General features: G+C 33.9%; 1 protein-coding gene across 1 annotated transcript; it reads right to left on the bottom strand.

The window, feature by feature from the left end:
- Positions 1 to 569: 569 nt before the first annotated feature.
- LOC139856632 (prefoldin subunit 5-like) lies at positions 570 to 3,490 on the bottom strand. Its single transcript, XM_071845488.1, has 4 exons — positions 3,183 to 3,490; positions 2,994 to 3,097; positions 2,305 to 2,382; positions 570 to 818 (listed from the first exon to the last, which is right to left on the bottom strand). The coding sequence occupies exons 1-4, from the start codon at positions 3,370 to 3,372 to the stop codon at positions 735 to 737; spliced, it is 456 nt and encodes a 151-aa protein (XP_071701589.1). The 5' UTR covers positions 3,373 to 3,490; the 3' UTR covers positions 570 to 734.
- Positions 3,491 to 20,220: the final 16,730 nt, after the last annotated feature.

Genomic DNA, 20,220 nt, shown 5'->3' with positions numbered 1-20,220 from the left:
GATTATTCGTAACAGGTTCTACATGACACAAGGATTCTTTTTCAACTCTTTCAAATGATGGGGACAACATCAAACTACCATTTAATGCTTAAATATTCCATTTTATTAAACGCACTCAAACAGTCTTTGCTTAATCAACGGATTTACATTACTATCCATGCTACTAAAAGGACCTAAATCACTGGTTAGAACAAATATTCAACACATTAAAATGAGAAGATACCAAGTTTAGTAGTATCACCAGCAAATCGATCTGGAAGGCAAGTAACGTAAAAAGGTCATGTAGTATCATATAACTGAGTACGGGTATGATGCCTAACAATTTCCGTGTTCGCGTACAATCGTTCATATATATTAGTTTAGGGTAGCCCCAAACTTGAGCAGGTTTCAAAAGATTATCACTAGTAATACGTAGTATAATAGAAAAACACATACCAACACACTTTGCAAATGCACCACGAAGTTGTCATCTACACCAAACCTCGCCAATGACATAAAAATGACTAAAATACCCATAAATCGTATTTGAGGCCATATATAAAGAAAGACTAGGTTCAATACAATGAGTATGAGATGAAAACTGTCACTTTATAAAAGAAGTTCATGCAATGACTCGTACTTGATGTATGCAATGTTATACGTTACCAACGTCAAGTAAAATCCAATAGAAGTGGTTACAGACCTACAAACAGGTACAAAACGTCTCGAATAAGAACAGCCAGCCATCAATACATCTACGAAGCAGCAGCGAGTTGTTTCAGTTTGGCTTGCAACACCACTCCTGCCTCATCTGCTATATTTTTCTTCTTGCTAGCCACCTGCATATTAATTGTATACTTCACATTATGGACCATAAACACTTGAACTTTTACCATAAAGGAAATCCATATCAAGACGCATAGTTCCAATTTCCAGTTTTCGCGCATTTTAATTGGTCCAAAAATTGAACCTTCAAATGTACTACCATGAAAAACTTAGCACAACAAATACAATAACTTATTTCTTATTGAAAAAGTAACCATTAAGACAGTCATAATCACTACTCGCCTGTTACTTCTCCAACCGACTACAAATATAATGGCTAAAAGCACTATTTATGCATCAGTTAATATTAGTGAATACTGTCAATTTGTATGAATCAGTTACTAATAATGTATACGGTCAATTTTCACCCGAACTACAAGTACGATACGATAGCAAAAAAAATCGAGCAGTCTTCTGCGATATAAGCACTCTTGTATATAACCCCGATAACTACCGAATAATCCTCGATTACTCCTTATTAAGAACAAACCGATCCGATTTTCCAAAATCAGTTTAATTAATCGGTCAACATTGGCTAATGAGTCAAATTCGGATTTTTGGTCAAAGTCAAACTCGGTCAACATTTTAACATGAATTTAAACTAGAATTTTAGAGTTTTTTTTTATTTTATAAAATGAACGATTATGTTTATATTTTTAGACAACGATGTTAAATTTATGTTTAAAGGTTTCTTCTATGTTTACACATGTAATATAATGTTAAAATTCATTATTTAGATGTATAAAAAGTCCAATCCGATTAATCCCCAAATTGCTGACCTGACCGAGTACTCTTCGAGTAGCGAGTTTTGCAACCTTGGATATAAGCATATAACACACGTGTTCTGCTATATCACACAGTCGCACAAAAAGCTTTTGAAGAAACAGATGAATGGCTAACTATATTCCAACAAACAAGCAGAATCAAGGAGTAGTGTCACTATTTAGATAAGTACTAGAAAACACTATAAAGACCAGAAAATGCAAAGCTCTAGGAATCACCGAAAATGATGATTAGATTCCATATAGGTTTACCTTTTAGATAACCGTCGAGAACACGAATATATTTTTTGATCGGAGAGAACAAATATTTATAGTCTAGCACATGTTTGGTAAGCTAAACCTAAAAATTTAGGGTTCTTAACTTCGTACAGTAACACGTAACATTGAACCAACACAACCCACAAAGTTTCCAAAGGAACAAAATTTCCTAACTTCAGCTCCACTAAGAAGAAACAAGCTCTAAAATTTAACTGTTTAACAATATCACACTAACAAAAGTACCAAACTCGTTGACACTTAATATCGTTGTAACGTTGTTTCATGAATCCAATTTGGAAAACAACTTATGGTATTTTGATGTTTCATGAATCAAGTATCTACATTTACCAAATTAAAGTAGCTGAAACTGTTCTAAGTCATGCAACAACTTTGCATATAGCCTTGGGGCATACTTAGATTACTCCAATGACAATACAGGACTAATGGAGAGAAATCATACCTCTAAAAGCTGGTCATAATTCGATTTCAGCAAGTTGACTTTACGTTCACAATAATCCTTCCCTTCATCCATCGTTTTCTAATGGCACACATACACGGAGATAAAGAACAAATTTTATGCTTAAGTATAGAAAGATTACTCATGTAACACAAACTAACATTTGTCTTGCACAATCTTTTGCAAACATATTCCATTAAAATCACTAATCAACCTTTCTTTTTTCACATGTGCTTAAACAGGTCTTTCATATGGCTTATTTATTTTTAATCTTTCATATGGCTTATTTATTTTTAATCTTTCATATGGCTTATTTATTTTTATTAAATTCTTAAAGAAAACACATAATCAACCTTTCTTTTTTATGTTTTCCCCATCAGCGGAAATAGGTAGGGACAGGGGCACCTGCCCCAATGGATTTTTATTGCAAAAGATTTGGATTTATTCATTTTGGTCCCGTGGATTTTTTTTACCCAAAAATCTTCATATTTTACCCAAAAACCTGCATATTTTACCAAAAAACCTCCATATTTTTCCAAAAACATCCATATTTTGGCTAAAAAATGTTGCTACGCTTTTGAAAGAATTTTCGCGCTCAAAGAATTTTCGTGCTAGGTGAAAAAATTTCTATTTCTGCCACTGACAAAAAGTAAAATATCTTTAAAAAAAGAGAGCAAAACATCAATTGTTACCTCAATGAAATAACCAGTACCAACATCAACAAGAACTTTTTCAGCGTCATCCAAAGTACCAGCAACATAGAGTGAAGCTGTTAAGGGCACCAGCATTTTCTTTCCTAAACAAAAACATACAAATTAAACAATTGTATTAAACTATTAATTATTTAATAAATAAATAAATAAATAAGGGGGCAACCAAACCTTGAGGTCTTTGAGAAAGATCTAGAAGGGCAGTAGAAGCGAGATCGAGACGATTAGTAGCAGTACGGATGTTATTAAGACTATCTTGAAGAAGATTAACTTCAGCATCTGTTTTTTCTTTAATTGATTTCAGTTGTTCCACGCTCAGTTTCTCTAATTCCGATATCATCATCCCTCGAGACGCCGCCATTTTTAATTTCCTAATTTCTTCCAAATCCTTCTTCTTCTTCTTCTCTGAAATCTCTATGTATTTTTGCTGTTGTTTACTCCCTTCGTCTCGCTAAAAATAAAAGTGGTTCAAAGTGGATTTTAGGTTTTCGATTAATTTATTTAATGATAATGATGACAATATATTTTCTAGTTTTTTTTTCTTTTTTTTTTTTTTTGACAAATAAACGATAACATTAATAAGTTATCCGGAGATCAAATCGTACAACCGATACAATAGAGTCCTAAACGAGCTCAAACTACACATCAATCCTAATCAAACGGCTCACCAACTTGGTGAGAAAAAACGCGTTTTTCAAAAGATCAAAATACAACTGAAGCTATAACATATCCGACCAAACCCCGGCAAAGAAACACGTCGGCCGAAGCCCTACAACCGCAAGAACCAACAGCCCGCCGAAATGAAGCCGAACAAGCCCACGGAACCAAGAAACCACCGAGAGAACGTCGCAGTGGAGACAAGGAAGCAGCACCAAGAACAAATCCGACCAAACCCCGGCAAAGAAACACGTCGGCCGGAAAAAGATAAAGATAAAAACAGCCAACAACACCTATGTCACCTCCAAGATCTAAGAATCCACTACAAAATAACCACGGCAGAACCCCAAACAATCACCAGAGCACCAACTAGGCACTCGTAGCCTGGATCTTGAACGTAGAGCCTCTGGAGTACGGATTCCGGCAGAGCAAAACAAAAACCGGTGACACCTCACTAACCCAACACCCGAGAATCCAACCTGAACTACCATAAAGTACAACCAAGATATAACAACCCGTCCTAATCCATCTGGACGAATACATTACATTTGGTTACATCGCGAGGTACTTGACCTCTATATGATACATTTTACAAACATTGTATTCGTTTTTAAAAGACAAACTTTCATCACATCGAAAGTTGATAGCATGCATACCATTTCATAATATATCCAACTATAAATGACTTAATAATATTCTTGATGAACTCAACGACTCGAATGCAACGTCTTTTGAAATATGCCATGAATGACTCCAAGTAATATCTTTAAAATGAGCAAATGCACAGCGGAAGTTTTCTTTCATACCTGAGAATAAACATGCTTTAAAGTGTCAACCAAAAGGTTAGTGAGTTCATTAGTTTATCATAAACAATCATTTCCATTATTTTAATAGACCACAAGATTTTCATTTCCATTTCTCATAAATATACGTCCCATGCATAGAGACAAAAATAATCATTCATATGGATTGAACACCTGGTAACCGACATTAACAAGATGCATATAACAATATCCCCATCATTCCGGGACATCCATCGGACATGATAAAAAAAACATCGAAGTACTAAAGCATCCGCTACAACGGATGGGGTTTGTTAGGCCCAATAGATCTATCTTTAGGATTCGCGTCAATTAGGGGTGCACTAATTCTCAAAATTAGTGATGTTCCCTAATTCTTAGATTACCAGGCTAAAAGGGGCATATTCTGCTTCGATCCATTCAACCATATAATGTAGTTTCAATTACTTGTGTCTATTTCGTAAAACATTTATAAAAGCGCATGTATTCTCAGTCCCAAAAATATATATTGCAAAAGCATTTAAAAAGAGAGCAAATGAAACTCACAATACTGTATTTTATAGTAAAAATACATATGACGGTATTGAACAATGCAATGTTGGCCTTGGATTCACGAACCTATATCATTTATATATATATTAACACACATAATTGTAATCGAACAAATTTATATATATAAATTTATTAGTTATATCATTTTTATATTAATAACCTATATGTTTCATATATTCTTTTTATATATTTAAAATAAATAAAAAATATTACTTTTGTTTTATTTATGTGTATAAAATATATCTTTGTGTGTGTGTGTGTGCGTATATATATATATATATATATATATATATATATATATATATATATATATATATATATATATATATATATATATATATATCGTTTGTTTGTTAAAATTATAATAATATTAAAATAGTGTTAGTAATGATAAAAATAATAATAATGATAATAGAGTTAAAAATGATACTTGTAATATTAATGATAAAAATGATAACTTAAATAAAAATGATACTTTTAATAAAAATGTTAATTTTAATAATAATGAATACTAATAATAATACTATAAAAATAAAGATTTTTTTTACTAATAATAATAATAATGATACTAATATTTATATTTGTAATATTTGTAATAACATAATAATAATAATAATAATAATAATAATTACTAATAACAATAATAATAATAATAATAATAATAATAATAATAATAATAATAATAATAATAATAATAATAATAATAATAATAATAATAATATTAAGTAATAAGTAAACTACCTCAAAGAAGTAGCCCTTAAAAAAAAATGCTCAAGTCCGGGCTTGAACCCGCAACGTCCCGCTAACCCGATAATATTCTTAACGACTTCACTGACCTCGCTTTTCTGATTAAACTCATATTTATATTTATATACCCCATCACTTTTTATCATTCGGCCCAACATTATAATGAAATGGATTTCGGCCCAATTAACAAGTCCAATCTGACTTGACCCACTTGTGCAGCTATTAAAAAAAATGAATAACTGCACCATCCTAGGTTCGAACCCATGACCTTTCGGTTAAACATCAACACTACCCATAACCATCTGCACTAACTCGTTTGTCTTGAATTATTATTACATTAATTACATTTAACTAAGTTCGCTGCCATCATCTCCTTTAAATTTCATAACATTATTTTGCTATCATCATACCTATTATCATTATCCTTCGTATCATCTAACATCATATTTCCTCATCACCGTCGTACCTAAATCACATCATCACTCGGATCATCATCACCTAATTACTTCATAATCATAATCAGCATCTACCTATCGGTTTTACTGTTTTCATCATCACATCCCACATCGTGATCATTACACCTCATGATGTTAGCCCAAAACACGGCCCAATTATTTAAGGCAGGCCTAATATCACTAAAATAAAAATATGGATTGGTATATAACAGTAGCCCATCTCAATAATTAGAAATGGCCCGATTAATTAACCAAACTCAATTAAGACTAACAGCTCAACTAATATATTAATTAGTGGCTGCTGTTGATGTTTAGCAAGAAGTGAGTGGGTTACGGTTGTTTATAGTGACCCCACACAGCCGCCTACCATGCTTGTTTTTATCATCATCGTTCTTGATTGTTGTTACGTATCATCACCGTTATTATAATTATATCATCATTGTCTTCGGCCTGCTGTTATAGAAAAACAAAAATAAAAAAAATAGCAGTGGTAAACGACGGGGCTATGGTGGTTGTTTGTGGTGGAAGTGAAGGGTGGTTGTCATGGTGGGTGGATGAAGGTGATTCACGAATGAAACAAGAACTAGTTGTAGGTTCGATAGGTGTAGAAGGAAAAGTTGATCAACTGGGTTTCGAGGGAAAACAGAGGTTGAAATAGCATCGTATCTACGCGTAACGTGTGATTCTCTACGCGAATCTTTTATTGTTTTTGCCAAATTACACGGTTCGTGTATACGGCCACGCGATTCGCTTACTGTAGCAGTTGCAGGTGATAAAAACTGAAAGACAGGAGTTTCTGGTGACGTTTTGGTTTTGTACCACAACAAGAAACAACAACAGAGATTTTAAGGTCTGTGGTGGGTTGTTTAGAAAGGAAACAGAAAGAAAAATAGCGAGTAGCAGTTGTTGAAGGTTTGGTTGTGTTTTTTCGATAGTAGGTGAGTTGTGATGTTGGAAGGTGATGGTTCATAGTTGTAGCCAAAGGTAACAGAAGCAACTCGATTGTACATAGTGACTGAGGGAAATAAAAGGGCCTCGAACATAAAAGATGGTGGTTCTCCGGTGATGTACGAGTGTGAAGTTGTCGTAGCAATAAAGAACAAGGATATGAGAAGTACGTAGGTTCGAATGGTTGGAGGAGCTTGACGGTGTCTCATGGTGTTGCTCGGTTTAATTACAAGTGAAACAAGGTGAAGAAGAGGGATGGTGAGGATATTTCATGCACTATATTCGTGTATAAATATATATAGATGTAAAACAAAAATAGTTACGGTACATGATTTCAATTAAGTACAGTATTTCAATATAATCACGATGGAATGAAATGCAAATGGTTGATTTGACTAGGCATCCTTACATATATATATTATAATAACATATATCATATATCAAAGTCAAAAGAGAATAAGAGAATAGTAATAATGCAGAGAATGAATTGAGATTTTTTTTTAAAAACAGTGAAGCCATCGTTCACTTTATATCGACATCAATTAGTGGACTGATAGTTCTTCGTTGTTAATCAGTGTCGGATAAAAGTTCTCAGAAAAATCTCATATTTTTAAATTAACTATATTCATTTATTTTGGTCATTACGGTATAAAATTTGATCATTAACTATTAAATAAATTTTACATTAATTATTCACTCCCAACCCCAAGTAAAATATAAAAAATTTTAAAATTTATCAAATAACTTCTAAATGTATTATTAATAAGTCTATAATTTATAAAACTCATGTTTGAATCACCGTTTATTTTAAAATCACATAAGTTCCTTTTAACTCGCTTACTATTAATCGAATGAAAATTGAGCGTTACCTTTGTTTAATAAATAACTTCAAAATTACAAAATATATATATTATACATATCTTATTTATATCTAGATACTTTTTATATATTATTATTATTTTTACAAAATTAATTATAACAATTACAATATATACTATTTCATATTATTATATACAAATATATATATATATATATATATATATATATATATATATATATATATATATATATATATATATATATATATATATATATATATATATATATATATATATATATGCATATTCATTTACAAGCAATCGTATCGTGAGTCGTCGGGAATAGTCAAAGGTTAAATGAATTTATTAAAACAGTTCAAAATTTTTGAGATTCAACATTACAGGCTTTGCTTATCGTGTCGAATTCATATAAAGACCAAGTTTAAATTTGGTCGGAAATTTTCGGGTCGTCACAGTACCTACCCGTTAAAAAAATTTCGTCCCGAAATTTGAGTGAGGTTGTCATGATTAACAATAAATATGTTTTCATGACGAATATGAATTGATAAGATAGAATTTTATCATCATTGAATAATACAGATAAAACAATTCGATTATTCGAAGTGTACGAGTGAAGCTGTCACAAAAGATTGAAATAGAGATTTAACTTTTGACGTAGTCAATGTGAATTTCTGGATTTCTAGGAATTTAGAAAAAATCTTCGTAATAAGACTTGATTCTTCGGTAATTAAGGAAATTAGAATCCTCTTTGGTTAAATGCGATAATCTGACTTGATTACTCTGTCTAATATTTCACTATAAATCCACCCTCTTCATTTCCTTTATATTTTGAAGTTCCATACTTTTGCTTTCTCTTCCCGACTTTAAGTCAAGCGAATAATGGTCTAGAATTCGTAGATATGAATTTCGGAATGAATATAGTTAATGTTCTAAGAGAGAAATGGTAATAGCATAATCTGACTTGTCAAATTACCAGAATTCAAGAGAAAGGATAGAACTATCAAGAAAATATGTTCTTGATATGTTCGGAGATTAGATAGAATGTAAGAGTAGTGTAACATGGCACATGACTGTAGTGACCCGAACTTTTCCATGTTTATATATATTAATTGAGATTGATATTTACATGATTAAATGTTTCCAACATGTTAAGCAATCAAACTTGTTAAGACTTGATTAATTGAAATAGGTTTCATATAGACAATTGACCACCCAAGTTGACCGGTGATTCACGAACGTTAAAACTTGTAAAAACTATATAATGACATATATATGGTTATATATATAGTTAAAATTATATTATGATAATTAAACATATCATTAAGTATATTAACAATGAATTACATATGTAAAAACAAGACTACTAACTTAATGATTTTGAAACGAGACATATATGTAACGATTATCGTTGTAACGACATTTAATGTATATATATCATATTAAGAGATATTCGTACATCATAATATCATGATAATATAATAATTTAAAATCTCTTTTGATATTATAAACATTGGGTTAACAACATTTAACAAGATCGTTAACCTAAAGGTTTCAAAACAACATTTACATGTAACGACTAACGATGACTTAACGACTCAGTTAAGATGTATATACATGTAGTGTTTTAATATGTATTTATACACTTTTGAAAGACTTCAATACACTTATCAAAATACTTCTACTTAACAAAAATGCTTACAATTACATCCTCGTTCAGTTTCATCAACAATTCTACTCGTATGCACCCGTATTCGTACTCGTACAATACACAGCTTTTAGATGTATGTACTATTGGTATATACACTCCAATGATCAGCTCTTAGCAGCCCATGTGAGTCACCTAACACATGTGGGAACCATCATTTGGCAACTAGCATGAAATATCTCATAAAATTACAAAAATATGAGTAATCATTCATGACTTATTTACATGAAAACAAAATTACATATCCTTTATATCTAATCCATACACCAACGACCAAAAACACCTACAAACACTTTCATTCTTCAATTTTCTTCATCTAATTGATCTCTCTCAAGTTCTATCTTCAAGTTCTAAGTGTTCTTCATAAATTCCAAAAGTTCTAGTTTCATAAAATCAAGAATACTTTCAAGTTTGCTAGCTCACTTCCAATCTTGTAAGGTGATCATCCAACCTCAAGAAATCTTTGTTTCTTACAGTAGGTTATCATTCTAATACAAGGTAATAATCATATTCAAACTTTGGTTCAATTTCTATAACTATAACAATCTTATTTCAAGTGATGATCTTACTTGAACTTGTTTTCGTGTCATGATTCTGCTTCAAGAACTTCGAGCCATCCAAGGATCCATTGAAGCTAGATCCATTTTTCTCTTTTCCAGTAGGTTTATCCAAGGAACTTAAGGTAGTAATGATGTTCATAACATCATTCGATTCATACATATAAAGCTATCTTATTCGAAGGTTTAAACTTGTAATCACTAGAACATAGTTTAGTTAATTCTAAACTTGTTCGCAAACAAAAGTTAATCCTTCTAACTTGACTTTTAAAATCAACTAAACACATGTTCTATATCTATATGATATGCTAACTTAATGATTTAAAACCTGGAAACACGAAAAACACCGTAAAACCGGATTTACGCCGTCGTAGTAACACCGCGGGCTGTTTTGGGTTAGTTAATTAAAAACTATGATAAACTTTGATTTAAAAGTTGTTATTCTGAAAAAATGATTTTTATTATGAACATGAAACTATATCCAAAAATTATGGTTAAACTCAAAGTGGAAGTATGTTTTCTAAAATGGTCATCTAGACGTCGTTCTTTCGACTGAAATGACTACCTTTACAAAAACGACTTGTAACTTATTTTTCCGACTATAAACCTATACTTTTTTTGTTTAGATTCATAAAATAGAGTTCAATATGAAACCATAGCAATTTGATTCACTCAAAACGGATTTAAAATGAAGAAGTTATGGGTAAAACAAGATTGGATAATTTTTCTCATTTTAGCTACGTGAAAATTGGTAACAAATCTATTCCAACCATAACTTAATCAACTTGTATTATATATTATGTAATCTTGAGATACCATAGACACGTATACAATGTTTCGACCTATCATGTCGACACATCTATATATATTTCGGAACAACCATAGACACTCTATATGTGAATGTTGGAGTTAGCTATACAGGGTTGAGGTTGATTCCAAAATATATATAGTTTGAGTTGTGATCAATACTGAGATACGTATACACTGGGTCGTGGATTGATTCAAGATAATATTTATCGATTTATTTCTGTACATCTAACTGTGGACAACTAGTTGTAGGTTACTAACGAGGACAGCTGACTTAATAAACTTAAAACATCAAAATATATTAAAAGTGTTGTAAATATATTTTGAACATACTTTGATATATATGTATATATTGTTATAGGTTCGTGAATCAACCAGTGGCCAAGTCTTACTTCCCGACGAAGTAAAAATCTGTGAAAGTGAGTTATAGTCCCACTTTTAAAATCTAATATTTTTGGGATGAGAATACATGCAGGTTTTATAAATGATTTACAAAATAGACACAAGTACGTGAAACTACATTCTATGGTTGAATTATCGAAATCGAATATGCCCCTTTTTATTAAGTCTGGTAATCTAAGAATTAGGGAACAGACACCCTAATTGACGTGAATCCTAAAGATAGATCTATTGGGCCTAACAAACCCCATCCAAAGTACCGGATGCTTTAGTACTTCGAAATTTATATCATATCCGAAGGGTGTCCCGGAATGATGGGGATATTTTTATATATGCATCTTGTTAATGTCGGTTACCAGGTGTTCACCATATGAATGATTTTTATCTCTATGTATGGGATGTGTATTGAAATATGAAATCTTGTGGTCTATTGTTACGATTTGATATATATAGGTTAAACCTATAACTCACCAACATTTTTGTTGACGTTTAAAGCATGTTTATTCTCAGGTGAATATTAAGAACTTCCGCTGTTGCATACTAAAATAAGGACAAGATTTGGAGTCCATGTTTGTATGATATTGTGTAAAAACTGCATTCAAGAAACTGATTTCGATGTAACATATTTGTATTGTAAACCATTATGTAATGGTCGTGTGTAAACAGGATATTTTAGATTATCATTATTTGATAATCTACGTAAAGTGCTTTAAACCTTTATTTATGAAATAAAGGTTATGGTTTGTTTTAAAAATGAATGCAGTCTTTGAAAAACGTCTCATATAGAGGTCAAAAACTCGCAACGAAATCAATTAATATGGAACGTTTTTAATCAATAAGAACGGGACATTTCAGTTGGTATCCGAGCGTTGGTCTTAGAGAACCAGAATTTTGCATTAGTGTGTCTTATCGAGTTTGTTAGGATGCATTAGTGAGTCTGGACTTCGACCGTGTTTACTTGAAAAATGATTGCTTAACAAAATTTGTTGGAAACTATATATTTTTAACATGTGAATATTATGTGATATATTAATCTCTTAACGCGTTTGATATTATGTGATAGATGTCTACCTCTAGAACAAGTCCCATTGACTCACCTAATAATAATGAAGAGTCAAATGTAAATTGGAATGATTCGTGGACTGATTCACAAGTTCCCGAAGAGGAACCGGAAGAAGAGTCGGAACCGGAAGAAGAATCGGAACCGGAAGAAGAATCGGAACCGGATGAAGAAATAGAACCGGTGGGGGAAATAATAAAACGGTTAAGTAAAAGAAAATCCTCAACCAACCGACCAAGGTTAATTATGGTCAATGGTGTTTCTGCCAAGGAAGCAAAATATTGGGAGGATTACCAATTCTCCGATGAATCGGATTCCGACGAGAATTCCGATGATGTTATAGAAATTACCCCAACTGAATTTAAAAAGGCAAAAGAAAATAATAAGGGAAAGGGCATAAAAATAGAGAAATCTAATTCCAACCCCGATGAACTTTATATGTATCGTCAACCCCCGAAGTCCTTAAGTTGTAACAATGACCCGGGAACCTCTAAACCACCAGGTTTTTCTAAACCAATGTGGACAACGACGGTTCGTATTAGGGGAACATCATATATCCCTAGAAACTTGGCAAAACGAACCAAAACCGAAGAAGAAGAAACGAGCGAGTCGGAATAAGATAGTTGTATTCGTGTGGTGTAATATATGGAATATAGTGTTCTTATGCTTTATGATATATGTAAAAATTGTTTGTATTAATAAGTATTTTTTTTATGAATCTAACTCTTGTCTATTTTACAGTTTAAAAATACAAAATGGATAGACAACCCAATATTTTAAGAGACCTACCCGGAGACATGATTGATGAAATCTTGTCTAGAGTCGGCCAGAATTCTTCGGCACAACTATTTAAGGCGAGATCAGTTTGTAAGACATTCGAAGAACGTTCCAAGAATGTCTTGGTTTATAAGAGACTTTCGTTTGAAAGATGGGGGATATCACATTGGGAAACCCATAAGTTACGATGTGTTTACTTTGACGCATATATTGCGGGGAACCCAAATGCTATTTTACGCAACGGGTTAAGAAATTATTTTGACTCAATATATCTGAATATTGGACTTCGTGATTTAGAAAAAGCGGCTAACATGCAACATAAAGAAGCATGTTATGCTTACGGATTAGTAATGTTCGCTTCTCACCAAAGTGAGAACAAGAACATCGGGCTACAACTATTAAACAAAACGTTTCCACAAGTGACGGAGTCGGTAATTGGGATAAGAAATGAGGTTTTTAGATTATTACGGGACTGTTGGACATTACGTAACCCTCGTCCCTTTGACGACGTTACAAAACGCTGTCTTATCAATGGCCATAACGGTTATGTTGCACAAGACCAAGGATGGGAAGTAGTCCTAGTAAAACCAGAATGCATGACTTGTTTCTGGACGTATGAATTACTTGTCTTTATTGCCTTTGCTGAACGACTTGTGTACTAGCTAGAATTATCTTCACAACTATCTTGTATCAAAGTTATTGTGTGCTATATTTCATGCTTTATGTAAAATAAGCGGTATTGTAAGTTTGTAAAATATTGTATAAAAGTTTGAACGCAAAATATTATTATAATCAGTTTTTCATATAGAATTGTAGTAGTTGAATTGTATATTAGCTACTAAGTATGAACTTAACGGGTAGGTACTACCCGAATTTAAACTTATAAAACGCTAATATGAAGAAAAAGCTTTTATAAATGAGTTCATATTATGCTACGAAATACTATTAACTACTCTTAATATTCTGTATGATTAACTTGTTCCATTTAACTATTTTGAAGGAAATGGCACCGACTACTCGACACACCGTGAATATGAATGAAGAGGAATTCCGTACTTTTCTAGCTTCAAACATAGCCGCAGTACAGGCTGCGCTACATACCAACAATAACCTTGGATCTAGCAGTACAGGAAATCGTGTAGGATGCACCTACAAAGAATTCACTGCCTGCAAACCTTTGGAATTTGATGGAACCGAAGGACCGATCGGATTGAAACGGTGGACCGAGAAGGTTGAATCGGTGTTTGCCATAAGTAAGTGTACTGAAGAGGACAAAGTGAAGTACGCTACGCATACCTTCACAGGTTCTGCGTTAACATGGTGGAATACCTATCTAGAGCAAGTGGGACAAGATGATGCGTACGCACTACCGTGGTCAGCATTCAAGCACTTGATGAACGAGAAGTACCGTCCCAGAACCGAGGTCAATAAGCTCAAGACAGAACTTAGAGGGTTACGAACCCAAGGATTTGATATTACCACGTACGAAAGACGATTCACAGAATTGTGCCTATTGTGTCCGGGAGCATTCGAAGATGAGGAAGAGAAGATCGACGCGTTTGTGAAAGGATTACCGGAAAGAATCCAAGAAGATATAAGTTCACACGAGCCCGCCTCCATACAACAGGCATGTAGAATGGCTCACAAACTAGTGAACCAGATTGAAGAAAGAATTAAAGAACAGACTGCTGAAGAGGCCAATGTGAAGCAAGTCAAAAGAAAGTGGGAGGAAAACGGTGATAAGAATCACCAATACAATAACAACAGCAATTACAACAATAATCGCAACAATTATCCCAACAATCGCAACATCAATCGTAACTACAACAAACGGCCCAACAACAACAACAACAACAACAGCAACTACAACAATCATCCCAACAACAATAATAACCGCAACAACAACAACAATCAGAAGCAGCTATGCCAAAGGTGTGAAAAGAATCACTCGGGGTTCTGCACCAAATTTTGCAACAAGTGTAAAAGAAATGGTCATAGCGCGGCGAAGTGTGAGGTCTACGGACCAGGGGTTAATAGAACGAAAGGAACAAATGGTGTCGGAACGAGTAATGGCGGAGCAAGTAGTGTCGGAGCAAGTTATGCCAATGTAGTTTGTTATAAATGTGGAAAACCAGGCCACATTATTAGAAATTGCCCGAACCAGGAGAACACGAATGGACAAGGCCGTGGAAGAGTTTTCAATATTAATGCGGTAGAGGCACAGGAAGACCCGGAGCTTGTTACGGGTACGTTTCTTATTGACAATAAATCTGCTTACGTTTTATTTGATTCGGGTGCGGATAGAAGCTATATGAGTAGAGATTTTTGTGCTAAATTAAGTTGTCCATTGACGCCTTTGGATAGTAAATTTTTACTCGAATTAGCAAATGGTAAATTAATTTCAGCAGATAATATATGTCGGAATCGAGAAATTAAACTGGTTAGCGAAACATTTAAGATTGATTTGATACCAGTAGAGTTAGGGAGTTTTGATGTGATAATCGGTATGGACTGGTTGAAAGAAGTGAAAGCGGAGATCGTTTGTTACAAAAATGCAATTCGCATTATACGAGAAAAAGGAAAACCCTTAATGGTGTACGGAGAAAAGGGCAACACGAAGCTACATCTTATTAGTAATTTGAAGGCACAAAAACTAATAAGAAAAGGTTGCTATGCTGTTCTAGCACACGTCGAGAAAGTACAAACTGAAGAAAAGAGCATCAATGATGTTCCCATTGCAAAAGAATTTCCCGATGTATTTCCGAAAGAATTACCGGGATTACCCCCACATCGATCCGTTGAATTTCAAATAGATCTTGTACCAGGAGCTGCACCAATAGCTCGTGCTCCTTACAGACTCGCACCCAGCGAGATGAAAGAACTGCAAAGCCAATTACAAGAACTTTTAGAGCGTGGTTTCATTCGACCAAGCACATCACCGTGGGGAGCTCCTGTTTTGTTTGTCAAGAAGAAAGATGGTACATTTAGGTTGTGTATCGACTACCGAGAGTTGAACAAACTTACCATCAAGAACCGCTACCCACTACCGAGAATCGACGACTTATTTGATCAACTACAAGGCTCGTCTGTTTATTCAAAGATTGACTTACGTTCCGGGTATCATCAAATGCGGGTGAAAGAAGATGATATTCCAAAGACTGCTTTCAGAACACGTTACGGTCATTACGAGTTTATGGTCATGCCGTTTGGTTTAACTAATGCACCAGCTGTGTTCATGGACCTTATGAACCGAGTGTGTGGACCATACCTTGACAAGTTTGTCATTGTTTTCATTGATGACATACTTATTTACTCAAAGAATGACCAAGAACACGGTGAACATTTGAGAAAGGTGTTAGAAGTATTGAGGAAGGAAGAATTGTACGCTAAGTTTTCAAAGTGTGCATTTTGGTTGGAAGAAGTTCAATTCCTCGGTCACATAGTGAACAAAGAAGGTATTAAGGTGGATCCGGCAAAGATAGAAACTGTTGAAAAGTGGGAAACCCCAAAAACTCCGAAACACATACGCCAGTTTTTAGGACTAGCTGGTTACTACAGAAGGTTCATCCAAGACTTTTCCAGAATAGCAAAACCCTTGACTGCAGTAACGCATAAAGGGAAGAAATTTGAATGGAAGGATGAACAAGAGAAAGCGTTTCAGTTATTGAAGAAAAAGCTAACTACGGCACCTATATTGTCATTGCCTGAAGGGAATGATGATTTTGTGATTTATTGTGACGCATCAAAGCAAGGTCTCGGTTGTGTATTAATGCAACGAACGAAGGTGATTGCTTATGCCTCTAGACAATTAAAGATTCACGAACAAAATTATACGACGCATGATTTGGAATTAGGCGCGGTTGTTTTTGCATTAAAGACTTGGAGGCACTACTTATATGGGGTCAAAAGTATTATATATACCGACCACAAAAGTCTTCAACACATATTTAATCAGAAACAACTGAATATGAGGCAGCGTAGGTGGATTGAATTATTGAATGATTACGACTTTGAGATTCGTTACCACCCGGGGAAGGCAAATGTGGTAGCCGATGCCTTGAGCAGGAAGGACAGAGAACCCATTCGAGTAAAATCTATGAATATAATGATTCATAATAACCTTACTACTCAAATAAAGGAGGCGCAACAAGGAGTTTTAAAAGAGGGAAATTTAAAGGATGAAATACCCAAAGGATCGGAGAAGCATCTTAATATTCGGGAAGACGGAACCCGGTATAGGGCTGAAAGGATTTAGGTACCAAAATTTGGAGATATGAGAGAAATGGTACTTAGAGAAGCTCATAAAACCAGATACTCAATACATCCTGGAACGGGGAAGATGTACAAGGATCTCAAGAAACATTTTTGGTGGCCGGGTATGAAAGCCGATGTTGCTAAATACGTGGGAGAATGTTTGACGTGTTCTAAGGTCAAAGCTGAGCATCAGAAACCATCAGGTCTACTTCAACAACCCGAAATCCCGGAATGGAAATGGGAAAACATTACCATGGATTTCATCACTAAATTGCCAAGGACTGCAAGTGGTTTTGATACTATTTGGGTAATAGTTGATCGTCTCACCAAATCAGCACACTTCCTACCAATAAGAGAAGATGACAAGATGGAGAAGTTAGCACGACTGTATTTGAAGGAAGTCGTCTCCAGACATGGAATACCAATCTCTATTATCTCTGATAGGGATGGCAGATTTATTTCAAGATTCTGGCAGACATTACAGCAAGCATTAGGAACTCGTCTAGACATGAGTACTGCCTATCATCCACAAACTGATGGGCAGAGCGAAAGGACGATACAAACGCTTGAAGACATGCTACGAGCATGTGTTATTGATTTCGGAAACAGTTGGGATAGACATCTACCATTAGCAGAATTTTCCTACAACAACAGCTACCATTCAAGCATTGAGATGGCGCCGTTTGAAGCACTTTATGGTAGAAAGTGCAGGTCTCCGATTTGTTGGAGTGAAGTGGGGGATAGACAGATTACGGGTCCGGAGATTATACAAGAAACTACCGAGAAGATCATCCAAATTCAACAACGGTTGAAAACCGCCCAAAGTCGACAAAAGAGCTACGCTGACATTAAAAGAAAAGATATAGAATTTGAAATTGGAGAGATGGTCATGCTTAAAGTTGCACCTTGGAAAGGCGTTGTTCGATTTGGTAAACGAGGGAAATTAAATCCAAGGTATATTGGACCATTCAAGATTATTGATCGTATCGGACCAGTAGCTTACCGACTAGAGTTACCTCAACAACTCGCGGCTGTACATAACACTTTCCACGTCTCGAATTTAAAGAAATGTTTTGCTAAAGAAGATCTCACTATTCCGTTAGATGAAATCCAAATCAACGAAAAACTTTAATTCATCGAAGAACCCGTCGAAATAATGGATCGTGAGGTTAAAAGACTTAAGCAAAACAAGATACCAATTGTTAAGGTTCGATGGAATGCTCGTAGAGGACCCGAGTTCACCTGGGAGCGTGAAGATCAGATGAAGAAGAAATACCCGCATCTATTTCCAGAAGATTCGTCAACACCTTCAACAGCTTAAAATTTCGGGACGAAATTTATTTAACGGGTAGGTACTGTAGTGACCCGAACTTTTCCATGTTTATATATATTAATTGAGATTGATATTTACATGATTAAATGTTTCCAACATGTTAAGCAATCAAACTTGTTAAGACTTGATTAATTGAAATAGGTTTCATATAGACAATTGACCACCCAAGTTGACCGGTGATTCACGAACGTTAAAACTTGTAAAAACTATATAATGACATATATATGGTTATATATATAGTTAAAATTATATTATGATAATTAAACATATCATTAAGTATATTAACAATGAATTACATATGTAAAAACAAGACTACTAACTTAATGATTTTGAAACGAGACATATATGTAACGATTATCGTTGTAACGACATTTAATGTATATATATCATATTAAGAGATATTCGTACATCATAATATCATGATAATATAATAATTTAAAATCTCTTTTGATATTATAAACATTGGGTTAACAACATTTAACAAGATCGTTAACCTAAAGGTTTCAAAACAACATTTACATGTAACGACTAACGATGACTTAACGACTCAGTTAAGATGTATATACATGTAGTGTTTTAATATGTATTTATACACTTTTGAAAGACTTCAATACACTTATCAAAATACTTCTACTTAACAAAAATGCTTACAATTACATCCTCGTTCAGTTTCATCAACAATTCTACTCGTATGCACCCGTATTCGTACTCGTACAATACACAGCTTTTAGATGTATGTACTATTGGTATATACACTCCAATGATCAGCTCTTAGCAGCCCATGTGAGTCACCTAACACATGTGGGAACCATCATTTGGCAACTAGCATGAAATATCTCATAAAATTACAAAAATATGAGTAATCATTCATGACTTATTTACATGAAAACAAAATTACATATCCTTTATATCTAATCCATACACCAACGACCAAAAACACCTACAAACACTTTCATTCTTCAATTTTCTTCATCTAATTGATCTCTCTCAAGTTCTATCTTCAAGTTCTAAGTGTTCTTCATAAATTCCAAAAGTTCTAGTTTCATAAAATCAAGAATACTTTCAAGTTTGCTAGCTCACTTCCAATCTTGTAAGGTGATCATCCAACCTCAAGAAATCTTTGTTTCTTACAGTAGGTTATCATTCTAATACAAGGTAATAATCATATTCAAACTTTGGTTCAATTTCTATAACTATAACAATCTTATTTCAAGTGATGATCTTACTTGAACTTGTTTTCGTGTCATGATTCTGCTTCAAGAACTTCGAGCCATCCAAGGATCCATTGAAGCTAGATCCATTTTTCTCTTTTCCAGTAG

The sequence above is a fragment of the Rutidosis leptorrhynchoides genome, chromosome 1, assembly GCF_046630445.1.
Source record: "Rutidosis leptorrhynchoides isolate AG116_Rl617_1_P2 chromosome 1, CSIRO_AGI_Rlap_v1, whole genome shotgun sequence".
Taxonomy (NCBI): Eukaryota; Viridiplantae; Streptophyta; class Magnoliopsida; order Asterales; family Asteraceae; genus Rutidosis; species Rutidosis leptorrhynchoides.
Note: the sequence above shows the minus strand (reverse complement) of the source record. Positions and strands in the feature narration are given on the sequence as shown.

Bases quoted from the DNA above. Each gene is read 5' to 3' on its own strand.
- LOC139856632 (XM_071845488.1), bottom strand. From the start codon at position 3,372: ATGGCGGCGTCTCGAGGGATGATGATATCGGAATTAGAGAAACTGAGC. The intron at 2,383-2,993 runs GTAACAATTGAT...GTGTGCCATTAG, and splicing joins GTACTGGTTATTTCATTGAG to AAAACGATGGATGAAGGGAA. The intron at 819-2,304 runs GTATGATTTCTC...ATTAATATGCAG, and splicing joins ATTATGACCAGCTTTTAGAG to GTGGCTAGCAAGAAGAAAAA.